The following is a 26,589-nucleotide window of genomic DNA, read 5'->3' on the forward strand; positions in this document are numbered from 1 at the left end:
ATGGCAGGGCTCAGAATGGAAGGAGCGCTATTTAGCTTTTGGAGCTCAATTGACTCAATTGGTTTTAGGTTGTCAGGTCGCATTTGCAAAGCCCCAGAGGGACCAAAACAGTGGACACCGCCAAGAAGTGACCCCATTTGGGAAACTACAGCACTAAAAAGAATTTGTCTAGGGGTATAGTGAGCATTTTGATCCCATAGTTTTTTTGCTGAATTTAGTGTAATTAGGTCGTCAAAACTTCGAATGTTTTTTATTCTTTTTTTTACGCCGTTCACCGTGCGATATAAATGACATATTTAATTTATTCTGTGGGTCGATGCGATTACGGCGATACCATATGTATATAGGTTTTTTATGTTTTACGGTGTTTGCACGATAAAATCACGGTTTTAAAAAAAAATATTTTGTTTTGTGTCGCCATATATTCTAAGAGCCACAACTTTTTTATGTGTCTATCAGGAAAGCTGTGATGGCTTGTTTTTTGCGGAACAAACTGTAGGTTTTATTGGTACAATTTTTGGGTACATGCGACTTTTTGATCCCTAGTTATGCAATTACTTGGGAGCTGAAATGACTAAAAATTGTGACTGTGCAGGATAAATTACATTATATTTTTATAGTTCGGGCCGTTATGGACGCGGTGATACCAATTATGCATAGTTTATTTATTTTTGTCATTTTTTTCTAATAATAAAGGACTTTATAAGGGAAAAAGGGCGATTTTGGCAGGACCTAATCGCCTTCCATAGACAGCAAACCAGAAGCCTTTGTTAGGCTTCCGGTTGCCATAGCAATCGCCCCATGCAACAATCGGCCCCCGCAATCGCATAGCGGGGTGCCGATGTTGCTATAACAACTTAAATGCGGCAGTCGCTATTGAATGCCGCATTTAACGGATTAATCGATTCGGATCACCGCTGTGATCCGACCCAATGTTTTCCCCCAGTACTAAGGCTGCTAGTAGCAGCCTGTACTGGGAGATACCGGGCTGCGTGGATCGCCTGTGTGCTCTGCTAGGAGCACTTGTAGATTAACGGGCTGCAGGCACAAGGACCAGTGCTGCAGCCCGTTAATTTACGTGGGGTCGTCGGGAAGGGGTTAAATTTTAGATGTAGTTTAGGCCAAATTTATAAAGTGAAGAGAAATGGTCCGAAATTATGGTTATGCCTGCTCATAGCAGTTGTAGAAATATTTGATTTGTGTCGCCATATTCTAAGACGCATAACTTTTTATTTTTCGTCAATTGAGCGATGTGGGGTGGCTTGTTTTTTGTACCATTTTTAGGTACATGCAACTTTTTGATCACGTTTTATTCCATTTTTTGTGAGAGATGAGGTGACAAAAAAGTAACAATTCAGACGTAACATAAAGCTGAAACCCGCTGAATATGAAGTGGGCTCAGCCCATGAGCCCGCTCCATACTCCACCTTCCCGACTATGACGTAACACTACTAATGTTCGGAGGAGGTTAAAGTACGCAATTACTAGTAAATGTGGGCCAATGTATTTTTGCTGGTGGCTTATTTTTTGGCCCCGATGGTTTTCGTTCTAAAATCCAGAAGTGTGATCTTGGAGGTCATTTTCCACTCATAGTCCTCTTTTCTTTTTTTTTCTTTTTTTAAAGAAACTACACCAAAAACTGCAGCTGTCTGTGTTACCTCTGTTGCAGGTTTTTTTTAGCAGTGTTTTATGAAATTTTTATTGCACTACAAATACATGTGTGAAGAAGGCCTAAATGCTTTACAATTGCACCCAATAGGATATGCTGTACTTTTTTTTAAAAAAATGCAGCATTAAATAAAAACTGAAGATCCTGTTGACTTTATAGTACTATCAGGTCACTGGGATATATTACTGCAGCATAAAAACGCCACATGTGAATATTGAATATTTATTACAAAAACAAAATACTTGTGATGACAAGTTCCTCATTGTTATCTACAGCATAAAGTTTCTAAGCTAATATAACTGTACATAGAAATGGCACTTAAATATATATGCAAAAGGAATGTTCGTTTTTTATCGCAGTGCTTTAAATGTCAAACCAAATAATTAGGCCTTATTCACACGGACTTGTCCGTTTTTCGCGCGCAAAAACGCTGCGTTTTGCGCGCGAAAAACGGACAAGTCCGTGTGAATAAGGCCTAATTATTTGGTTATTCTGAAAAAGGTCCGTGTGGCATCAGCATATGGTGCGTGGCTGCGTGATTTTCGCGCAGCCGGCATCATTATAACACTCTGTATGTATGTTTACAAACAGAAAAGCACGTGGTGCTTTTCTGTTTTCATTCATTCTTTTTACTACTGTTGCGTGATTCACGCGCGGCATCCGGAAGTGCTTCCGTGTGCCGTGCGCGATTTGCACGCACCCATTGACTTCAATGGGTGCGTGCTGCTCGAAACACAGGCAAGTATAGGACATGTCGTGAGTTTTACGCAGCGCACATACGCTGCGTGAAATTCACTGACAGTCTGAATGGCCCCATTCACTAACATAGGTTCGTGCGACGCACGTGAAAATCACACGTATAGCATGGATGTATAACACGTTCGTGTGAATAAGGTCTTATAGTGAGATGTAACCAGTGTCATTTAGTAACAAAATGTCTGTGTGAAATATTGTGTGCTCCTAGCCGTCACGAGGACGCAAAACAGCAGGTTTTCAATAGATGATGTACTTAAGATAAGTGCCTTTTATTATTTTAGAAGTTATGAATAATACTTATGATTTCTAAGTCGTTTTTATTTTTTTGTATTTTGTATAAAACGGTGGCGGTTAAGCAATGTAGAATTGACTGGAGCAAAAATAAATGGCCATCGTATAACACTAAGTGAATAATTTATTTTACCACTGCCTATAAATATACAGTAGTCACCTATAACATGTTTAGGAGCATTTAAAACAGCGGGTGCAGAAGTTTGGAGTTTAGGGCGTGTTCAGAAATGCTTTTTTTTTTTGCAGTTCCTGTAAATAGGAAATGGGCAGTGCTTGAGGAGAATAAGTCAGGGAGCAGCTCTCCTTCCTACCAGTGCCAAACAACCTACAGCAAAAATGATACACATTTTAGATACACATAGAAGAGATGGATTATAGAGAGAAAAAGTTAAACTTAAAATTTTTTGTTAAATTGCTGTGCCTACCTGCATTTGTACATATACAAATTTTTATATAAGTATATTGTATTTGTACATTTATTTATTCATTTCTATTTTATATCCCATTGTACTGTGCCTTTAAAAGAAAAAAATACAGTATATCTAAACTTAGAATATAAAATATGCTTCACTTTATTTGTTTCTGACAGAAAAATATCTCTTGATACAAAAGATTTAATGTATTTTCTAAGGCAGGGCCTAATAGGTTGTCTGTCAGTGATAGGCTGGGTTCACACGAGCATGTTACGTCCGTAATGGATGGAACGTATTTCGGCCGCAAGTCCTGGACCGAACACACTGCAGGGAGCCGGGCTCCTAGCATCATAGTTATGTACGACGCTAGGAGTCCCTGCCTCGCTGCAGGACAACTGTCCCGTACTGTAATCATGTTTTCAGTACGGGACAGTAGTTCCACGGAGAGGCAGGGACTCCTAGCATCGTACATAACTATGATCCTAGGAGCCCAGCCCCCTGCAGTGTGTTCGGTCCGGGATTAGCGGCCGAAATACGTTCCGTCCATTACAGACATAATGTGCTCGTGTGAATCCAGCCTAACAGTGACATAGTTCATTCATTGCAATACAGAAGTATTTCAATGTATTATATTAGGGAATAAAAAAAATTATATTAATGTCCCCTACTTGGACTTAAAAAAATAAAAAAAATTGCTATACCAAAAAACACAAAAAGGGGTGCTCCATATGTATTAACTCATATCAGTAGTAATACTAGCAATAATTATTAGAAGAATAGATGATGATGATGATAATAATTCAACAAGAAAACCTCATGTATTTTAGGCTAGTAATCATTTCTAATGAAACATGCTAAAATGAATGTCTGATATTACTGTTGTACAGAATAATTTAGTATCTAAGCCCAACTGCCAAATATTGAACAGTCTAATGCCAAAAAGTCTTATTACATCATAAAGATCAATTACTAGAAACAGATTGCATTTGTAATGTAATATTTTAGCTCATATAACTCTCACCAAAAGTATTATTTATGAATAGGATTTCTGTTTACTTGAAGCTTGTATAAGACTAATACTGCAAAATAATAAATGCTTAATTTTACATAACTGCACAATAATGTTATGTTTTTAGATCGTCCATGATTATAGAGGGAGGAATTTAATTTTTGTGAAGTTACAACTACAAATTAGGAAAAAAAAATATTGGCTTTGGAATCATTTAGAATTTGTGAGTTTCCATGGATAACCTTGCTAAAAAAAACAACCTGTTTTTGGAAGAAAATTATTTTATAAAATGTTTAGTCTCGATAACGTTATAGTCACTTTCAGTTTGTTTAAGACTCAGACATTTTTGCCCTTAACCCCTAAGGCCTCGTTCACATCTGCGTTCGTGGCTATGTTAGGGGCCTCCATCGCAGATCTGGGCGAGATTACCGGAGACAATAGCGCGCTATTGTCTTTGGTAAAATCATGGACACCCCAATGGAAAGCCGATGGTACCCATTAAAGTCAATGTGTTCCATCGGTCGCCGACGGTGTCCGTTGTACAATGGAACCGTTGCTTCTGCTACTCCAATGTTCTGCTCCCCTGACAGAACACACTGACGCAGGTATGAACGAAGCCTAAAAGTCACATTTAAATTTGAAAAAAGATCCTGAAAATGTCACTTTTTTTTTAGTGTAGACATTTAATGTATGTCTAATGCAAATATAGTTTGCACCTAATGCATATTAATCTCTTAATGTTACTGATTTTAGCCTTAAATGATTGGGCGTAACCTTTTGTTTTTTCATCAATGTAGCTGAGGCCTTGTTTTTTTGCTGGAGATGTTGTAAACTTTTTAGGAAGCATTTTCAGGGAAAATGTATGTAGCAAAAAAAAAGGTTTCTGCCATAGTTTTGTTCCAGTCTTTTACTAATCACATTCATGCATATTGTTTTATGCGTTTCTAACTGGGTTATTATGGACATAGGAAAATTAAATGTATGTATACCATATGCTATACATAGAACATGAAAATATATAGGGTGAGTGTGTGTATATATATATATATATATATATATACAAAACTTTTTTTTACACATTTCATTAGTCCCCCTGTGGGACTTGAACCAGCGATCGTTAGATCGCTGATACAATACAATGCAATACTAATGTTTTGTAGTGTATAGTAATTTTTACAGGCTTCTGTTAAGATCTACAACAGGCCACATGCAGGGCTTAAGAGAGGCAGAGTGAAGGCAGTCCTGGGGGACTTCATTAAGCCCCTGGGCTGCCATGACAACCAATGGCGACCCTCGATCGCGTTATGGGGCCACCGATGAGCTGTCGGAAGGGGGCGCCCCCTCTCTATAATGCCTCAGATGCTGTGGTCACGATTGACCACAGCTTTTGAGGGGTTAAACGGACAGGAACATCACGATTGCTGTTCTTGGCCGTTAGTCCCGGGTGTCAGCTGTAAAACACAGCCGACAAACACAGCATTTGGGGCACGCTAAACCTGTGAGCATGCTCCATACTTCTCCCCCTGCACCATGAAGTGCCGGTACGTCATGGTGCATCAAAGGGTTAAAAAAAACACATTTTTTTTTAAACATAATCCACAAAAACGTACAATTTATTTCTTTATGTAAAAAATTATTTCAAGCATTAAACTGGTTGACGATTTATGACGAGTATGCTTGTCATGAGCGGCTGAACGCTGCCGCATTATGACAAGCATACTTGTCATTCTGATTGCACTGGCATAGCCCGTATGCTTGTGCGATCAGGAGCGGGACAATGGCTGTAATACACAGCCGCAGCCCCACTCTAATGGCGGAGATCAGAGAAACCTCTAATCTCTGTCGTTAACCTTTAAATGCTGTAATATGAAAGATTGAAGGAGTACCCCACTGTGACGCGATCAAGGAACATACCTTCTATGGGCTGTCTGACCTTATATCCTTTACTTAGTTATGTCCTAACTGCCTGTGTACTATCATATAGATATATATCAATACATGAAAGTAAAAAAATCTAAATTAAAAATCCCACTATGAGATTATAAAAAAAAAAGTGAAATTAGAAAAAGAAAAGTAATGTTAAATAAAAGAGTAAAAATAAATACACAAATGGACATTTTTTTCAATAAATAAACTATATTAAATATAAGTCCCAAAACATTTTTCTTGTTTGGCATTTTAACAATAATTTATAGGTTTACTGTTCCTTTAATGCATAACATGCTGTTCGTTGTTGCCTACTACTGTAGCTATCAAGATTGAACAGCAAGTAACTGTTTTTTCTACGATTCTGTGTGAAATGTTTCAGTTGATTCTATTTTTTTTAATAGTATCTTACAATTATCTCAGTGTGTGAATGTCTCCCCATTGAATTAACTGACGTTAATCTCTCATATCCTAATTTAAATTATTCTGTCATTTATAAAAATGTACTTTTCAAAAAGGATATTTGCTTTATGTCTTTGCCTGTCTTTGAGCAATACACTTTACTTTGACGAATGTACAATGAGAAAAATTGCCCCCCACTCTAGAAAACAAATGCTGTTAAGGAAAACCTGTTGTGTCCCCAAAAACATTAAAGAGCAGCTTAGGTTCATGCCCCAATGTTGCTGGGGGGGTGGAGATGGTCGAAACTAACAGGGATAATTGTGGGGGAACGGAGACCGGTAGAGAGATAAAAGAAAACTTTTCAGCACATGACAGGTCCTCTTTGTGTATAAACATTTTAGCTATTTTCCTTGTATGTAACTCAGTAATGCACAACATTTATGTACCATATATATATAAATATGTATATATATATATACATACATATATATATATATATATATATACAGTTGCAGTCAAAAGTTTGGACACATCTACTAAAAGAAGGGGTTTTATTTACATTTACATTATGTACACATTTTAGAATTATAGTAAAGTCACTGGAATGTAAAAGTAATACAAATGGAACTGTGCAGTGACTAAAAAAAGGTAATACAATTAGTGCTATCTTATATTTTTGATTAAAAGTAGCCACCCTTTGCCTTGAAAACAACTCGGCACACTTGAAGCATTCTCTAAACCAGCATCATTAGGGAGCCTCCAGGGATGCTTTTCCAACAGTCTTTAAGGAAGTCCAATGTATGCTGAACACTTGCTGCTTTTCCTTGACTCTCCGGTCTAACTCATCCCAAACCATTTATATTGGGTTTCGGTCTGGGGACTGTGAAGGCAAAATTATCTGGCACAGACCATAACTCTCCTTTTTTGTCATGGAGCTCCTACACTTCCTGGAGGTGTGTTTTAGGTCATAAATAGATACAAGTGCACATTAATTACAATAAATAAACTATATTAAATATAAGTTCCAAAACATAAAATAATATATACACATATTTGGTATCGTCATGATCGTAACAACCTACAACATAATCATGGTATGCTGTAAAATAAAATAAAAACTGCAGTGATGTGTATTTATGAAGCTGTAGAATAAGTACTGCATGGGTGTTTTGAGATGCCCTGATGTCAGCCTAGCTCCCGGGCCATTTAACCTTTTGATGGCCAAGTTCATAATTGACTACAGCATGATTAAGGGTGCCTCCCCCTATTGATCGGGACACTAGGATTCCTAGTCATGATATTACGGACTGGGGCACCCCTGTACAGTCAACCCTGAGGACCTAGAAAGGACCCCAGGGCAGTCTGTAGACTCAGCCTTTTCTTAGGGCACACTAATAAGTGTTCTCTTAACAACAGCATGTGCCATAACAGATGTATGCTAATGGTTAATAAGTTTAAAGTAAAGAAGTAAAATAATAGAGTATAAACAATAAAAATAATAAAAAAACATCAACCTAAAAATTACAATAAACATGATTATTTAATATTAAAAAAAAAATAAGCTTATGTTGCACAAAAACAAAAAATGCACACATATTAGATATCCTAACAACCTAGGTCATAACGTTAAGAATTGATGTAACAGATTATTTAGTGTGGCCCATGAATAGATGAACAGTATAAATTAAAAACAAAAAAACATAGAATAAAATAGCTTTTTCTGTATCTGCCTGCAAAAAAATTATATCAATTACAGACTGAGGCACATCCGTAGCCGTCCGTATTTACGGAAGCGCACATAGGTTTCTATGGTAGAGTCTGTGCCATAATTACGGACAAGAATAGGACAGGTTCTATAATTTTTTCAGCACGGAGACCCATCAGTAATAATACTGAAAGCTGTCCTCGGCCAATAGAAATGAATGGATCCGTAATTACGGATGAAATATACTGTCATGTGCATCGGGCCGAATGTATATGTACCCTCAAATTTCACCTAAAGAAAATATGATTCTTCCCACATAAAACAGGTCCTTACACATCCAGGTCAATGAAATAAACAGTTAAAACTGCCAGAAAGGCAAAAACGAAAAAATATACTGCGTTATTATAGGGGTATTCCAATCTCAGACATCTATGGTATGTCTTCATAATATGCTATAAATGTCTGATTGATGTGGGTCCCACCTCAGGGACCTGAACCTATCTTTAGAGCTCTAGAAATGGGCTCCCTGACCCACATCCTACATTCCGCCGGTGTGGCGGGGCTCTGACTACTGAGTGGCCAACTTTACTGGAAACAGCTGAGCGCTTTTGATACGCTGTTTTTGAAACTCCAATAGAAGTAACAGAGAAAGCATAGCACAGCAAGCTACACTGTTTCTGGAGCTCACATGTTCTGGAATCAGCGTAGATTGCTGTTCTAAGCTGTTTCCGTAACTTCCACTCACTTCTATGGGAGATCCGGAAACAGCATAGCAAAATAAACTCCTGTAGACATGACATAAATGTCCGATATGGAAATACTCCTTTAAGGCCCAAACAGGCTTGGTCATTAAGGGGTTAAACATTTATAATTATCCTTATTTTTTCTTTTTTCTTTAGTTGTATACAGATCAAGATAAAGGAGAAGGAAATTTAAAGTTTGTTTTATCGGGAGATGGAGCCGGCAGTGTTTTTATTATAGATGAAAATACAGGAGACATCAAAGCTGCAAAAAGATTGGACAGGGAAGAAAAGTCAACTTACGTTCTTCGAGCCAAAGCAATAGACAAAAGAACAGGAAGACAAGTCGAACCAGAATCTGAGTTTATAATTAAGATTCATGACATCAATGATAATGAACCAAAATTTAACCAAGATGTTTACACTGCAACTGTCCCTGAAATGTCAGAAGTTGGTAAGTAAAGTGATCATCTTATTTATTACACATTGCACTTGACATGTAGACTAATGAATAAAAATTCACAGGCTGATATATTAGCAACATCCCAATAGCAATAATTTATTGTTGGCTATAAGCCAAAAGTAATAGCGACATAGACAACATATACAGATGTAGCCATCTTTATCTTGACTTTGATAACTTGCTGTATCGTGACATCACACAACAAAAGCCATTGAAAAGCCATTGAAAAAGTCAAGTTAAAGTTGCTTGTCACTGTGTATTTAATGCCATAAGAGTCAAGATAAAGATGGCTTCATCTGTAAGTCAAAATGTTGCACATAGTAACATAGTCAGGGCGGTTTTGCGTGCGCAAAAGGCACTTAACAGCTCCGTGTGTAATGTTCATATGGTGCGCGGCTGCGTGCTTTTCACGCAGCCACCATCCTAATGACACTCCGTTTGGATGTTTGTAAACAGAAAAGCACGTGGTGCTTTTTTGTTTACATTAATTTTTTTACTGCTGTTGCGCGAATAACGCGCGTCCCACGGAAGTGCTTCCGTGTGGTGCGCGTGATTTTCACGCACCCATTGACTTTAATGGGTGCGTGATGCGCGAAAAACACAGAAATATAGAACCTGTTGTGAGTTTTACGCAGCGGACTCACGCTGCGCAAAAATCACGGACAGTCTGCACTGCCCCATAGACTTGCATAGGTTCGTGCGAACCGCGGGTTGCACAGACGCAAATCACGTTCGTGTAAATCCGCCCTCAGTTGGTTGGAATAGGGCTATATTCACACACCGTCAGTTTTTCATTGCTGTTTTGCATCAGTTTGTCTCCAAATTTTCATACATTTCCCGGCCTTATGACCATTTTTTGAAGGCCGTTTTCCACCCATTTTCATGGCCGTTAAAAAAAAAAAGGATGAAGTGCCACATTGCCCCTGCAGATAGTGCCACAGTGCCCACTGTAGACAGTGCCAGTGCTAACATAGATAGTGCCACAGTGACCACTGTAGATAGTGCCCACATATAAAGTGCCAGTGCCCACATAGAAAGTGCACCCCCTGTAAGTAGCGCAACACAAACCCTTTGTAGATCGCGCCACACAGTCCATTGTAATGTGAAATATTTTTCCCATGGGCATACATTTTAAAGTGTTCTGTAGTGTATGTTTATGCTACGGAAATACAATGTCAATCCACCACGTGTGAGTGCACCTTTAGTGAACAGAATTAATCTCATACTCCCCAGCAGCAATTTGCGAATGAAAGTAGCCGAAACAGCAGATTAGGCAAGACAGTGCTGGGACCCACATTGGTCTTACAGCCATGCATTTCATCCTCCTACACCTCCACAAGTACATCAGGTCTCTGGGATTGCACTTCATCTTCCACATCAATGTGTGCTGTTTTTGCCAGAAGAGCTTTGACTGCTGCTGGATTAGGTAAAAGTTCTAGGTAGGAATTACTGTCCCACAAAATGCCGTAGTCCTTTAGCCTTTCAAATTAAGTTAACTTAACAGTCATCTAGCTACGTTTTTGGCTACATCTAGCTACACATTCATCCTTTCCAGCAGTGCCTTATTTTGAGGCGGCATAATGAGAAAGAAATCCCATTCGCAGTGTCATTCCACGCCACCTTGTTAGAGATGGTAATTATCAGTTTGTCATTCATGATAAAAAAAGGGGAAAGTGAGGGTATGTGAAGGAGAGAGCATCACCAACAGACATGCTGAATGGGAAGGGAGTAGGGAGACTTAGGGCATGACCACACATGGCGGAATTCCTCCGCAACTGTCCGCATCAATGCCGCACCTAATCCGGGTTGCGGATTACGGCTGCGGATCTGCACAAAATGTGCAGAAAATTGATGCGGACTAGCTGCTGCGGACTGCGGGAAAAGTGCTTCCCTTCTCCCTATCAGTGCAGGATAGAGAGAAGGGACAGACTTTCCCTAGTGAAAGTAAAAGAAATTCATACTTACCGCCCGTTGTCTTGATGACGCGTCCCTCCTTCGGCATCCAGCCAGACCTCCCTGGATGACGCGCCAGTCCATGTGACCGCTGCAGCCTGTGCTTGGCCTGTGATTGGCTGCAGCCGTCACTTACACTGAAACGTCATCCTGGGAGGCCGGACTGGAGACAGAAACAGGGAGTTCTCGGTAAGTACGAACTTCATTTTTTTTTACAGATACATGTATATTGGGATCGGTAGTCACTGTCCCGGGTGCAGAAACAGTTACTGCCGATCGCTTAACTCTTTCAGCACCCTGGACAGTGACTATTTACTGACGTCTCCTAGCAACGCTCCCGTCATTACGGGAGCCCCATTGACTTCCTCAGTCTGGCTGTAGACCTAGAAATACATAGGTCCAGCCAGAATGAAGAAATGTCAAGTTAAAAAAGCAAGACGTATCCGCAGCACACATGACATGTGCATGACAGCTGCGGACTTCATTGCGGAACTTTGAATCTCCATTGAAGTCAATGGAGAAATTCCGCCATGAGTCCGCCACTGCTCCGCAACAGACAGAGCATGCTGCGGACACCAAATTCCGCTCCGCAGCCTATGCTCCGCAGCGGAATTGTACGCATCGTGTAAACGAACACTGCTAAATTAAAGTGAAAGTCAATGGAGAAACGGCTCCGCTGCGGATTAACGCTGCGGAGTGTCCGCAGCGGAATTTAAGTGAAATTCCGCCATGTGTGAACCCGCCCTTAGATTGCTGGGATTACATGATTGCGCTACTGTCATCCAGAAATCTGTCGTTCAGGGCCAATTATGCTTGCCTGCTTGTGAGGTGATAAGGACATCCAAGCCATTAAAGACTATATTGACTACAGGACAGTCATTTTTTTTTTACCCTCGCTCCAAAGGCAAAATAGTGGATATTTTTCCAGGTTCCAAGCTTATTTACTTTCAGACATCTCTCTACTCCAAATAGTGGATACTTACTGTGAACAGAGTCCAGGTAGACCACCAAGAGGATTTCTCGGATGATGAGGTCTCTGCTCTGGGCCCCCAACTGCATCATTGATCGTCTCTCATGCTCACTACTACAAAAAAGAGCAGCATCGATGTAGCAGCAGCACCAACTTCTAGCAAGAACTTTGAAATGATGGAGGCCTACTTCCATTAGCATCAGATACTGAGCCGGCAGGAGCAGGCCTTGAGTGCCCTGAAAATATTTGATGCTCAATTCATATTTTATTAGACGTTATGTGAAATCCAGGTTTAAACATTCAGAAGCTTGATATATTAGTACATACACTTTGTTACCACCTGATATATCAGTCCAATTGGATCTTTCTCAGTAGTATTTCTATAACATAATATATACAAGAATACAAAATATTAATATGATAAATAAGAAAAAAATATTATTAAGTAGTACATTAGATATCCCTAATTATTGGTTAATTACAATGATGCTAAAATGAACATCTGAGATGCAAATAATATAATCAATATAGTATCACTTGTCATGTTCCCCGCTTCCCGCCGGTTACTCACCACTGCCTAGCGTCCTCCTGTCCGACGAGGCTCCTCTCTGTCTGCCTCTGTGTCTGCCAACACACTCCGCTCTCTTTTGAAATTATCACCTGACTCTGCTATAAAGCTCTTCCTGCTAGTGTGTTACTAGTTCCTCACATTCTTTTCTTCTGAAATTCCTGTGTACCGACCTTTGCCAGTTTCTGATGATCCATGCCTGCTTCCTGCCCCTGCTCAGACCTATTGCAACATCTATCACGCTAAACCTCTGCCCCCTGCCCAGACCTATTGCTACGTTTACCACTCTGCCTCTTCCACCATCATTCGTCACCAAATGAGAATACTCCGGGGGTAGGAACCTGGGGTTCCCCCGCAGCAAAGTCCACATTCCTGTACAGCAGTTAAAGAGTGAATACTGGGGGTTCCCTTAGACTCCGCTCCATGGAGTAGCCCCAAGTCAAATCCTAACAATAATGGTTCACACCGCCCCCTGCTGACACTACTACACCCCAATACTAGGACTGTTGTTACTTCACTGTGAACCTCGTGGGGAATATTTAAAAAATAACCAGCATAAGAAATGAAGTTATTAAACCAGAATAGACTACATAAAGGTCATAATACAATGTGGATCAGAATGTGGCCGCAAGCTTGTGATGGATCTAAAGTTCGGGGTTGACTCGCTTATCCAAGCAGTGTTGTGTACCTCCTGTCCAGCGGGGGATCCTGATGTTGAAGTTATTACTGAGCGGAGCAAGCAGCAGAGCAGTGGTGGAGTGATATAGAGTGGAGCTGAAGCGGGTCAAGCAGCACACTGAGTAAATAAAGGCAAAGTATGGACCAAGGGAGAACTGGTCATGGCAGTGAGTGAAAGAAGGAGGAAAGTCAGCAAACCCCCAGAAAATAAAACGACTCATAAAGGCTATGCAAACTTTTGAATTTTTATTTTTTCATAAAAAGGTCAGTCAGTATGGTAGGTGCAACTTTATAAATAGTTTTAATTTAAAAATTATTTTTACTTTTTGAGATACAGCTGCTCTGTATTCTAAATCTGTCAGTCCCACAGACCTGACAGGTTCAGTATCAGAGGGACAGACATGCAGGAACAAACTGCAATTTATCACATCTAAATTATGAATTTAGATGTGATAGATTACAGGTGGATACTGCGTGTCAGAGACACGCAGGACCTGCTTTCACTGAACCCATCAGTCCCATGGACCTGAAGGGAGAAGGATTTAGCGAATGATAAAGCTGCTCTGTATAGAGAATACAGAGCAGTTTTATCTCAAAAAGTAAAAATAATTTTTAATAAAAACATATATATATATATATATATATATATATATATATACACAGTCCACTTGTAGATGAACACAGCACTCCATACAGCTATATATTAGACCATGTGCACGTTATCAGAGGATGAATCAGTTCCCCAATTGAAATACATAAAAACCATAGAACAGAATAATGGCACCAGGACTTCCAGATAGATGAAAAAAAGGTGGATTTATTCACCTCAAGTGAGCAGCGACGTTTCGATTAGTCACAGAACCTTTCTCAAGCATTACTTCGAATGAGTGGTGAGCACACTAATTTTTCTTGTATAGTTTTTAGAAATATCCCACATGTGGTTCTAGTGTCCTAATGGACCAAAACACTCAGAAGCAGAGGACTACCTAGAGGATTTTGGGGCCTGCTTTTTTTTAGATTATATTTTAGGTACCATGTCAGGTTTGAAGAGGTTTTGGGGTGCTAAAACAGTGGAAGCCGCCAAAAAGGGACCCCATTTTCGAAACTACACCCCTCAAGGAATTTATCTAAGGGTATAGTTAGCATTTTGACTCCACAGGTATTTTGCTATATCTATTGGCGTTAGTCTATGAAAATGAAAATCCTACTTTTTTTCTGAAAAAACAGAGAAATTTGTAATATTTACAAGAAATAGAGAAGAAAATGCACCCCAACATTTGTAAAGCATCTACTCCCGATTACGGAAATACCCCATATGTGGTAATAAACTGCTGTTTGGACCCACAGCAGAGCTCAGAAGGGATGGAGCCCCATTTGGAATTTGGAGTGCAGATTTTGCTGGATTGGTTTTCAGTGCCATGTCGTGTTTGCAATGCACTGGAGGTAACAAAACAGTGAAAACACCCCAAAAGTGACCCCATTTGGGAGCCTACACTCAAGGAATTTTCCTAGGCGTATAGTTAGCATTTTGACCCCACAGGTTTTTTTTTGCAGAATTTAGTGGAATTAGGCCGTGAAAATGAATATCAACATTTTTGTCCACTAAAATGTAGAATTTTTTCATTTTCACAAGGGATAAAGGTGAAAAAGCTGCTCAACATTTGTAATGCAATCTCTCCCAAGTATGACAATACCCCACATGTGGTCATAATTGTTTTTTTTATTAGAAATAAATTTTTCAGGACTGATCCTTTTTTTCTTTTCCATTTTAGTTATTCACTACCCGCCTTCCAAACGCCATATCTTTTTTAAAGTACCATATAATGTACTGGTAAACTGAAAATAAAATAATTTGCGGGGTGAATTTGGAAAAAGCTGTGATTCCTCCATTGTTTATTGGGTTTTGTTTTTACCGCTTTCACCGTGCGGTAAAAAAACCAACTTAACTTTATTCTGCAGGTCAGTACAATTACGGTGTTACCAAATTTATATTGTTTTTTTTATATTTTACTACTTTTACAAAGAAAAACTATTTGTTAAAAAAACAAAACATTTTTGTATCAACACATTCTGAGTGCCATAACCTTTTTATTTTTTTGTCAATTGAGCAGTGTCAAGGCTTATTTTTGGTGGGACGAGCTGTAGATTTTATTGGTATCATTTTTGGTACATACAACTTTTTGATCACTTCTTATTACATTTTATTTAGAGCTGAAGTGACCAAAAAAACTGTGATTTTGGCTTTTTAAATTCTTCATTTCTTACGGCGTTCATTATGCGCTATAAATTACAGTTTTACTTTACTCTGCGAGTCGGTACGATTACGGCGATATCATATGTATATCGTTTTTTTTTTTGTTTTGCAGCGTTTGCACAATAAAATCACTTGTTTATAAAATAATTTATTTTCTGTGTCACCATATTCTGAGAGCCATAACTTTTTTATTTTTCAGTCACAAAAGCTGTGTAAAGGCTTGCTTTGTGTGGTATGGGTTGTAGTTTTTATTGATACTATTTTGGGGTACAATGCAACTTTTTGATCACTTTTTATTCTATATTTTGGGAGGGGTTGTGACCAAAATATAGTGATTCTGGCATTGTTTTTAGTTTATTTTTTTCGGTATTCTTCGTGCGGGAAAATTAACATTATAGTTTTATAGTTTGGGTCGTTATGAACGCGGTGATACCAAATATGTTTACAGGTTTTTAATGTTTTCATTTTTTTCCTATAATAAAAGGCTTATTATAGGAAAAAAACAACTTTTATGTTTACACTTTTTTAAAACATTTTTATTAACTTCTTTCTTTACTTTTTACACGTTCTTTTTTTACCTGCAGCACTGATCTCTGCTAGAATACATTACACTACCTAGGTAGTGTAATGGATTCCAACTGTCAGTGTGACGTCACAGTCACACATAGGCTTCCATACATGGCAGACGCGGAGGCCGCTTCCTGGCCTCCAGATGCCATCAAAACCATCGGCAACCCCCACAATTGCATGGGGGTTGCCGATGTGCTTACAAGCCCCCTAAATGCAGCGATCGCAATTGATCATTTAAGGGGTAAATTGCCAAAATCAGCGGCGATGATACGGCAACAGTGAAATGTCAGCTGTCGTGGACAGCTAACCTCCTGGTTCCCGACAGTGTCACCAACAGTGTGCATCGGGAATGATGCAGTGACTTCCTGTCACTCTGACAGAAAGCCTATCTGTAGGTTGGTCCTGATAGGCTTCTGTACATGGCAGATACGGAGGCCATTGTTTGGCCTCAAGGTCGCCATGCTAACCATCGGCAAACCTCACGGTTTCATTGTGAGGTCTGCCGATGTGCTAGAAACGCCTAAAATGTGGCGATTGCCGCATTTAGGTGGTAAACTGCTGAAATCAGCAGCAATGAGCCACTGATCGGCAACAACAGTGGAGTGTCAGCTGTCGGGGACAGTGCGCTAAGACACTGGCCACCAGGGCGTACAGTTGCATCGTGGTGTGCCTAGGCGTTAAGGCCACGTTCAGACATGGCAGAATTGCTGTTAGATTCCGCTGCGGACAGTCCGCAGTGGAATTCTGCAACAGCCATTTTTTACATTTGTTCCTATACATTTTCAGGAAACTTAGTTCAGATGTTGCGGAAATTAACTGTGCAGAAATTAGGCTGCAGTGCAGAATTTCCCCTCCACAGAATTATGTTGAGGAGAAGCAGTGGAATTTCACTGCGGATTTCAGCCTTTGCAATGCAAAAACTCAAATCTGTGGCAAGTCCGCTGTGATATCTGCCACGTCTGAATTACCTGTCAAATATGCAAATGTTGGTGCAGATTCATTGCGTAATTGCGTAAATGCCCAGAATCTGCACTAACATTTGCAGCGTAAAAATTCTGCCACGTGGCCTTAAAAGTGATCATTGGATCACTTGCACAAAATACTGCAATACTTATGCAATGCAGTGTATAGTATTTTTTACCTGCTCCTATTAAACGACTGTCCAAGGCGTAAGAATAAGCAGCCGGAAAACTTCCGCGCCTAAGTGACCATCGGGGAGGTCGCTAGGGCGCTGTAAAGGATCTGCCAGGTACTACGTCTGTGTATACTCCCGGGATTAATCAGTCGACACCTGAGGCCAGACCTCTTAGACAGACACCGGCTCCCACCAACCAGGGTGGCAGGCTCAGGAGTGGGAGAGCCTATCGCGGCCTGGTCAGTCGGAGTTAGCTCCGCCCCCTGTCCATTTATACCTGCCGTGTTTTCTTCCTCAGTGCTTGTTATTCTTCTTGGATTCCTGGCCCCACTGCTGCCTTGCTCCAGCCTGCTTCTGCCGTGCTTCTGCCTTGCTTCAGTTCCGCTTATCCTGCTTCGCTTTGCCCCTGGCTTGCTTCCTGCTCCGTGCTCTCGTTGGTATACTCCACTACATCCTGATCCTGACTGACTCATTCACCGCTCCGTTTCCTCGCTGCGTTCCGTGGGCTACTGCCCCTTCCCTTGCGTGTTCCCTGTTTGTACTCCCTTGCACTTAGACAGCGTAGGGACCGCCGCCAAGTTGTACCCCGTCGCCTAGGGCGGGTCGTTGCAAGTAGGCAGGGACAGGGCGGTGGGTAGATTAGGGCTCACTTGTTCCCTTCACCTCCTTCCTGCCATTACAGGCGCACAGGTATTTTCTATATATATATGAAGCCTAATAAAATCTTGCTTCCCTTTCAGGTCTCTTTTGGTGGTAGGTCTGCCACCAGCAGTGCCTTCGTGGTCTTCTGCTAAAATTATGTCTGTGGAATTTGCTATGTTTCTAGCTATGCCATTGATTGATTGATTTGCCTAAACCTGTCCCGGTAGTGGGTATCGAATCCACTCCACTTGCTAATGGTTATTTTACACAGCATACCCCTGTATTTTAACTCATGGTTGGCTCCATGCATTTGGAGCAGTGTTCAGTGTTGGTGATGCAGGGATTATCGTCCGATTTGGTTTTAGGCCTTCCTTGGTTGCAGATGCATAATCCCACGTTTAACTGGAATACTGGGGATCTTACTAAATGGGGTAATGAATGCATGACTTCCTGTTTTTCTATTCATTTGGTTTCTCTCGCTGAGGAGGTGAACACTCTACCTGAGTTTATTCAGGACTTCGCTGATGTTTTTTCTAAAAAAGCCTCAGAAGAGTTATATCCAGGAAAGCCTGGCCAAGGGTTACATCCGCCCCTCTATTTCTCCGGTAGGTGCTGGCTTGTTCTTCGTAGGGAAGAAGGATGGTGGTCTTAGGCCATGCATCGATTACCGGAACTTGAATAAGGTCACTGTAAGGAACCAATATCCCCTTCCTTTGATTCCTGATCTCTTCAATCAGGTTCAGGGGGCCGAATGGTTCTCTAAGTTTGATCTTCGGGGGGCATATAACCTTATCCGAATCAGGGAAGGGGATGAGTGGAAGATTGCGTTTAACACACCCGAAGGTAATTTCGAATACCTCGTCATGCCCTTTGGGTTGTGTAATGCTCCCGCGGTCTTCCATAATTTCATAAATGAGGTTTTAAGAGACTACCTGGGGGTATTTATTGTAGTGTTCCTTGATGATATACTTGTGTTTTCCAAGGACTGGTCCTCCCACATTGAGCATGTCAGGAAGGTGCTCCAGGCCCTTAGGGAAAACAAACTCTTTGCTAAAACTGAAAAATGTGTATTTGGGGTGCAGGAGATACCATTTTTGGGTCAAATCCTCACTCCTATCGAATTCCGCATGGACCCTGCCAAGGTTCAGTCTGTGGCGGAATGGGTCCAACCTGCCTCCCTGAAGGCTTTAAAGTCCTTCTTGGGGTTCGCTAATTATTACAGGAGATTTATTGCTAACTTCTCAGTCATCGCTAAGCCTCTTACGGACCTTACTCGCAAGGGTGCTGATCTCCTCCACTGGCCTCCGGAGGCGGTTCAGGCTTTTGAGGTCCTTAAAGTGGTGTTTTGTCTCTGCTCCAGTGCTGATTCAGCCTAACCAAATGGAGCCATTCATCGTGGAGGTTGACGCCTCCGAGGTGGGAGTGGGTGCTGTCTTGTCCCAGGGTACTAGGTCTCTCACCCATCTCCGTCCCTGTGCCTACTTCTCCAGGAAGGTCTCGCCCACTGAGAGTAACTATGACGTTGGCAACCGCGAACTCTTAGCCATTAAATGGGCATTTGAAGAGTGGCGCCACGTCCTGGAGGGGGCTATGCACCAGGTAACGGTCGTAACCGACCACAAGAATCTGGTTTTCCTAGAATCTGCCCGGAGGCTAAACCCGAGACAAGCTCGATTGGCGTTGTTTTTTACTAGATTCAACTTTGTGGTCACCTATAGGGCCGGGTCTAAAAATATCAAAGCTGATGCACTGTCACGTAGCTTCATGGCCAGCCCTCTTCCTGAGGAGGATCCTGCTTGTGTTTTGCCCCAGGTATAATCATATCCTCTGTTTATTCTGACTTAGTCTGCGAAATTGCGGCTGATCAAGGTTCCCTCCAGTACCTGGTCCATTGGAGAGGATACAGGCCTGAGGAGAGGACTTGGGTACCCGCCCGGGATGTTCACGCCGGGTTATTGCTCAGGAAGTTCCATCTTCGGTTCCCCAACAAGCCAGGTCCACCTAGGAAGGGTCCAGTGGCCCCTCATAAAGTGGGGGGGGGGTACTGTAAAGGATTTGCCGGACACAGCTTATGTGTCGACGCCCATGGTTAATGAGCCTGCATCTGTGCCTAGCTCTGCTAGAATGACTCGTTCTCCTACCACTCAGGCTGAGAACCTATCACAGCCTGGCCAGACGGTTCTAGATCCTGCCCTTGGTCTATGTATACCTGCATTTGCTGCTTGTCCTGTGCCTGTGATTCTCTCTGGTTCCTGGCTCTGCTTTACCTGCTACCTACAATTGACCTGCTTCATATCCTGGCTTGATTGACACTATTCTTCTGCTTTTGTTACTACGTACTCTCCTGATTTGACTCGGCTCGTTCACTACTCCTGTTGCTCACGGTTTGCCGTGGACAACTGTCCCACTTCCCTCTCTTCTGTGTACCCTGTCTTGTGTTGTCTGGCATGCACATATTGAGTGTAGGGACCTAGGACGGGCCGTGCAAGTAGGCAGGGGCATGTGTTGCGGGTAGATTAGGGCTCACTTGTCCATCTCCCTATCCCGTCATTACAGGGACGGTTTACCTAGGATTAAAGATTAAATAATGCTACAGCTAAATAGAGATATTAGTGAGAAGGAGGTCCTACATGTTATTAAGAGGTTGAAAGTGGGAAAAGGCATCTGGGCTCTCAGCAGGATATTTTAAGAAACTTGGATCTCTTTTGTGCCGTTATATTAATAAAGTTTTTAACTATATCTTAAGGAGAACACGTAAAATAAAGAGTTTTTCGATTCTACTATTACAGTAATTCCAAAGGAATGGATCAGACAGCTGTCATAAATTAGAGACCTATATCTTTACTACATTTGAATCTAAAAATCTTCAGTGCAATTTTGGCAAAAAGGTTAAATATGATTCTAGGGAGTTCTGTAGGATAAAAACCAAGTGGAATTTGAACTTGAAAGCAGCTATTAAAAATGTAAAAATGTTGGCAGTTTTATTGTCTTTAAATATGGAGAAAGCTTTTGACATTGTTTGTAGACACTGTGGGGGAAATTTATTAAGACTGGCGTTTCATACGCCAATCTTAACCTAACACAACGCTGCAGTAAGATGCCCCTAATATATTAGGAGGCGCGTGCCAGAAATTCTAATCTAAACCATCTATGAGCAGGTGTAGATATACACTATAATTTATGCCAGTTTTTGGGCATAAATTACAGTAAATTTGTCAGGCTGCAGGTGGCCTCACCCCTTATGCTAAACTCTGCCCACTACTTTGAAGGTGCAGTAAGCGACGCAAACAGCATGAAAGTCAATATTTTTTGTGTGCAAGTTGAGACTTTTGTAAAGGCTTAGAACTAGTAATAAATTCCCCCTAATATGTTTTCCTTTTTAAAATAAATGGGGTTTAGAGGAGAATTTTATAAAGGCTCTAAAAATATTGTATTGAAAACCAGAAGTAGGGTTTATTAGTGGAAGCTAAGAATCTCAACAATAAATGTATTAACCTGTTAACGCTGAAGGACGGATATATCCGTCCTCTGCAGCTGCTAGTTCGCACAGGAGGACGGATATATCCGTCCTCTGATCACGTGGGTACTGCCAGTGTACCCACGCGATCAGCGGCAGGAGCACGGCTATTATACACAGCCTGGCTCCTGCTGCAACTGCCGGAATCGGAGCGACAGCGACATCTAATGCGTTTGACAGAGTGAGGGAGCTCCCTCTGTCACCACATCGGGCGCCCCTGCAAAGAAATCGCGGGGCGCCGTCGGGTTTCCACGGCAGCCGGGGGCCTAACAAAGGCCCCCAGGTCTGCCTTCAGCAAGTGCCACATATATGGTATCCCCACGATCGTCAGGACATGAACAGATTAATTAAACCTCCGGATGAACGGCGTCCAAAAAAAACGCAAAAGACAACAGCAAAATTCACTCTTTTCTCCCATTCCCCCATAAAAAATTAAATAAAATGTAATCTATAAGTCCAATGTACCCCAAAATAGTACTAATGAAAAGTGCACCATGGCCCGCAAAAATCAAGCACACATACGGCCATATTGACGGAAATATAAAAAGTTATGGCTCTTGGAATACGGCGATGCAAAAACAAGTAATTTTTTTTCTAAAAGGGTTTTTATTGTGCAAACGTAGGAAAACATATAAAACCTATACATATTTAATATCCCCGTAATCGTGCTGACCCATAGAATAAAGTTAACATGTTATTTACGCTGCATAGTAAACGGCGTAAATTTATAACGTGAAAATCAATGCTGGAATAGCTGCTTACTTTCAATTCTCTCCTAAAATAAAGTTAATAAAAGTTAATCTATATATTAAATGTATCTAAAAATGGTACAATTACAAAATACAACTCGTCCCGCAAATACGGCTATGTCGACGGAATAAAAAAAAGTTACGACTCTTGGAATGCGACCGTGAAAAAACAAAAAATAATCCTTGGTCATTAACACGCAAAATGGCCTGGTCATTAGGGGTTAAAAGAGGTACAAACAGGGTTGCCGTTCCACGGCAGTATTTGCCTTAGTAATGCAACCTTTAGCAATCAGGGTAGGTTATAAAGACTATAAAGCTAGTTATTTTTCAAATTATATATTTTTTTTTTAACCATGACAAGGCCTCTCATATTTTTGCAGCATTTGATACAAATGTTAGAACATTTTGGGTTAGTTTCATGCTGACACATTATTTTGTAAAATAGAAAAGATTAAAGGATATGTATACTTTTGAAGGCAATTTAAAAAAAAAAAATCAATGCTTTATTTGATTTTGAACAACTATTGAATTGTTTTTTTTTTAATTACTTTTTGAGATACTGTTTTTTATGTATCCTGTATACATAGAAGTTATGGCCTGCCATCAAAGACAAATCTGTCCGGTCAGCAGGACTAACAGCTTCGGTGAACGCAGGATCCAGCTGTAATCAATACTATCTGAGTTCATGAACGATGTGATCAGGAACAATATGAACGATAACAGCGTGATCCTGCATTTCAGAGACACAGGATCAGCGCCTACCTGAAGCCGTTAGTCCAGCTGACCTGACAGATTTTGCTTTGACAGCAAGATATAGCTACTATGTATACAGGATATATAGAAGCTCTCAAAAAACAATTCAAAAGTTGTTCAAAATCATATTAAACATTGATTTATTTAAAAAAAAAATAGCAATAAATTGCCTTCAAATGTGTACATAGTCTTTAAGCAACATTTGCTGGAGTTACATTTTTATTTTATAAAATGTGATCATATACCATACTTGCAAATTAATATTTGTAAAAAACTGGGAGAAACATATAAGTGGAACTATATTGAGAAAATAAGAAATTATTTAAATACTTGGAATAGCAATCGCTTAACAATGATGGGAGGAATTAACTATAAAACTGGCATTATATGATTTTTGGTGCCTGGTGAAGGTGAAGATGGTAGACATTAACAGTATGGGTGTAACTATAGCTGCAGCATCCACAGCTGCTGCTATGGGGCCCAGAGGTTAAGGAGGCCTAATCAGGTGCAAGAACGCTGTTCCTTTTTGTGGTGGAATAACAAGTTAGTGGCTTTCTGCTATCTTTCTGCTATCTAGCACTATTATGTATTCTCTGATATACTATGCTAATATCCATACCTTTAATTACTGCTGTTTATGTTGCTATTTCAGTTCCCTGTCACTAGGTGGAGGGGGCCAACCTAATTTAGGACAGGATTTCTAGAAAGGTGATGATTATTAACAACAAATATGTGGATATGTCTCTTCTAAATTGTGTAAATCATTATAGTGTGGCACAAATAGCTGAGTTAATAAGAATTGGGGCAGAATTGTATAGGCCATTATGGGTACAAATAAAGGAATACTTAAAGGGTTATTCCCAAGTTCCCTGTTTTTATATATATATATATATATATATATATATATATATTTTTTTTTTATTTTTTTTATTTTTTTTTTATTTTTTTAATGTTTTAGATATTAATAAATATAAATGTTTCCCTTATTCAATTTATTCTACTGCAAATATAATTCCTAGCAGCTTATATTTTCTATATCACTAGTTAATCTAGATTTGCTGAAATATGGGAGCGTCTCTATTGTAATTTTATCTTCTCCAGCAAGTGGCGCTGTAATAAACACAGCGCTGCTTGCTCTATATGCGCACTCCCGATGTTGCTATAATCAACCAGTCATAACAGCATCGGTCTCTCCCCAAAGGCCTCCATCGTGCGCTCATTCAGTATAAACAGCATAAACTAACTGAATAGACTTACTAAACATGCCTGAAGAAGTCAATGATAAATATCATGAGGAGCAGGGGGAAGATGAAGTAATGGTGAGAGAGGGCACAGGAGTAGGATGGGCGTGCTCACGAGTATGAAGCAAAGAGTCAAAAGGGTGAAGTGCACAGGTGCATAGGAATGACCATCACAACAAAATACATGAGATGGGGTTGCGAGGAGCGCATAACTTCTAATTGCTACACTACAGAAAACAGAAGTACTTTAGAAATATGATTATTTTTAGAATCAAAGTCCTTTGAGCATTAATGTATATCTTGGGAATAACCCTTTAAAGGGTAACTAAAGTTTCAAAAAAGTCACGTCAGAAGTTTTGATCGGTAAAAGGAAGCGGCAGAAGCACTTAGGTAAGTACTGAGTCGCTTTGGTTTCTGATCAGCTTTTCTCGTAAAATCCGAGCAATTGGTGTATGGGCTCAATAGAAACTCTATAAGACCTCGCTGGTCTCAGTGCTCCACGCCACCGATCAAAACTTCTGACATGTCACTATGACAAGTTTAGTTTACCCTTTAATAACACTGTATAAATGAGATGCACTCTTATGGAGTGATACTGTATAAGCCCAACAAATAGAATATTGAATGTAGCTCCTATAGTGAAACATTCTTTAAACACTTTCCGCTGCAGCCATTTTTTTTTGTAGCCGTAACTTTTTATTCCATGACCTAGCTGAATGAGGGCTTTTTTTATTTTTTGCTGGACAAGTTGTAATTTTGAATGGCACCATTTAATACACCATATAATGTACTGAGAAACGTTAAAAATTATTTTGTGTTGTGGAATGGAAACAAAAATTGCAATTCCTCCAATATTTTAGGTTTCGTTTTTACTGTATTCATCATGCGCTAAATATGACATTAACTTTATTGTGCGGGTCAATACGATTATTGCAATACCAAATTTATATAGTTTTTTTATGATTTACTACATTTACAAAATAAAAACTATTTAGTAAAAACAAAAATCTATTTTGTAAAGCCAGATTCTAAGACCCACAGCTGTTTAATTTTTCTGTGGATGTAGCTGTATGTGGACTTGATTTTTGTGGGTCAATCTGTAGATTTTATTAATAACATTCTGGGTTCCATGCAACTTTAAATCACCTTTTATTCAATTTTTTTGGAAGGTAAGGTGACAAAACACATAAATTCTGACTGGGTTTTCTTTTACAGCATTCACCGTGAGGCTGGGTTCACACGACCTATTTTCAGACGTAAACGAGGCGTATTATGCCTCGTTTTACGTCTGAAAATAGGGCTACAATACGTCGGCAAACATCTGCCCATTCATTTGAATGGGTTTGCCGACGTACTGTGCAGACGACCTGTCATTTACGCGTCGTCGTTTGACAGCTGTCAAATGACGACGCGTAAAATGACTGCCTCCGCAAAGAAGTGCAGTACACTTCTTTGCAACGTAATTTGAGCCGTTCTTCATTGAAGTCAATGAAGAGCAGCTCAAGATTACAGGCGTCAAAGACGCCTCGCAAAATGCGAGGAGGAGCTTTTACGTCTGAAACGACGCAGCTATTTTCTCCTGAAAACAGTCTGTCTTTTCAGACGTAAAAGCCACTTCTCGTGTGCACATACCCTGAGGGATATATAATGTTATATTGTTATCGTTTAGACTTTTACAGATGCTGCAATAAAAACATTTTTGTTTACATTATAACAGGAGAAAAATAGGAAAATAAATTCTTTACTATTAAAATTATTTATCAATATTCCTAAAAACGTTATTAATCTTATTTTTACGTTTATTTTTTTTGTCTCACTACGGGACTTTAACATGCAATCATTAGATAAAATTTTTTATCAATATTCCTAAAAATTTGATTAATCTTATTTTTAAATAAAAAATTATTTCTCACTATGGGACTTGAACATGCAATCATTAGATTGCTTGCACAATACACGGCTATACTTATGTATAGCCGTGTATTGTGTGTTTTGTAATCTCCTATTACGTCTCAAGACTTAATAGGAGTACTAAGATAGCAGACCCCATTTGGGCTCTTAGGTTGCGATGACAACCCATCGGCACCTCGCTATTGCGTTGCAGGTAGGCTGATAGGGTGACAGAGGGGGGCCCCCTTTGTAAAACGGCTTAGATGCTGCTGTCATTCACATGGAAGCTAAGCAG

General features: G+C 40.1%; 1 protein-coding gene across 1 annotated transcript in view; it reads left to right on the forward strand.

The window, feature by feature from the left end:
• Positions 1 to 26,589, forward strand: part of LOC142651718 (cadherin-9-like) — a 166,312-nt gene that overhangs the window by 27,078 nt on the left and 112,645 nt on the right. The window contains exon 3 of the mRNA XM_075826746.1: positions 9,071 to 9,365. Coding sequence (XP_075682861.1) covers positions 9,071 to 9,365 — 295 coding nt within the window. The remainder of the gene's footprint in view (positions 1 to 9,070; positions 9,366 to 26,589) is intronic.

This window comes from Rhinoderma darwinii, chromosome 5 (genome assembly GCF_050947455.1).
Source record: "Rhinoderma darwinii isolate aRhiDar2 chromosome 5, aRhiDar2.hap1, whole genome shotgun sequence".
Lineage (NCBI taxonomy): Eukaryota > Metazoa > Chordata > Amphibia > Anura > Rhinodermatidae > Rhinoderma > Rhinoderma darwinii.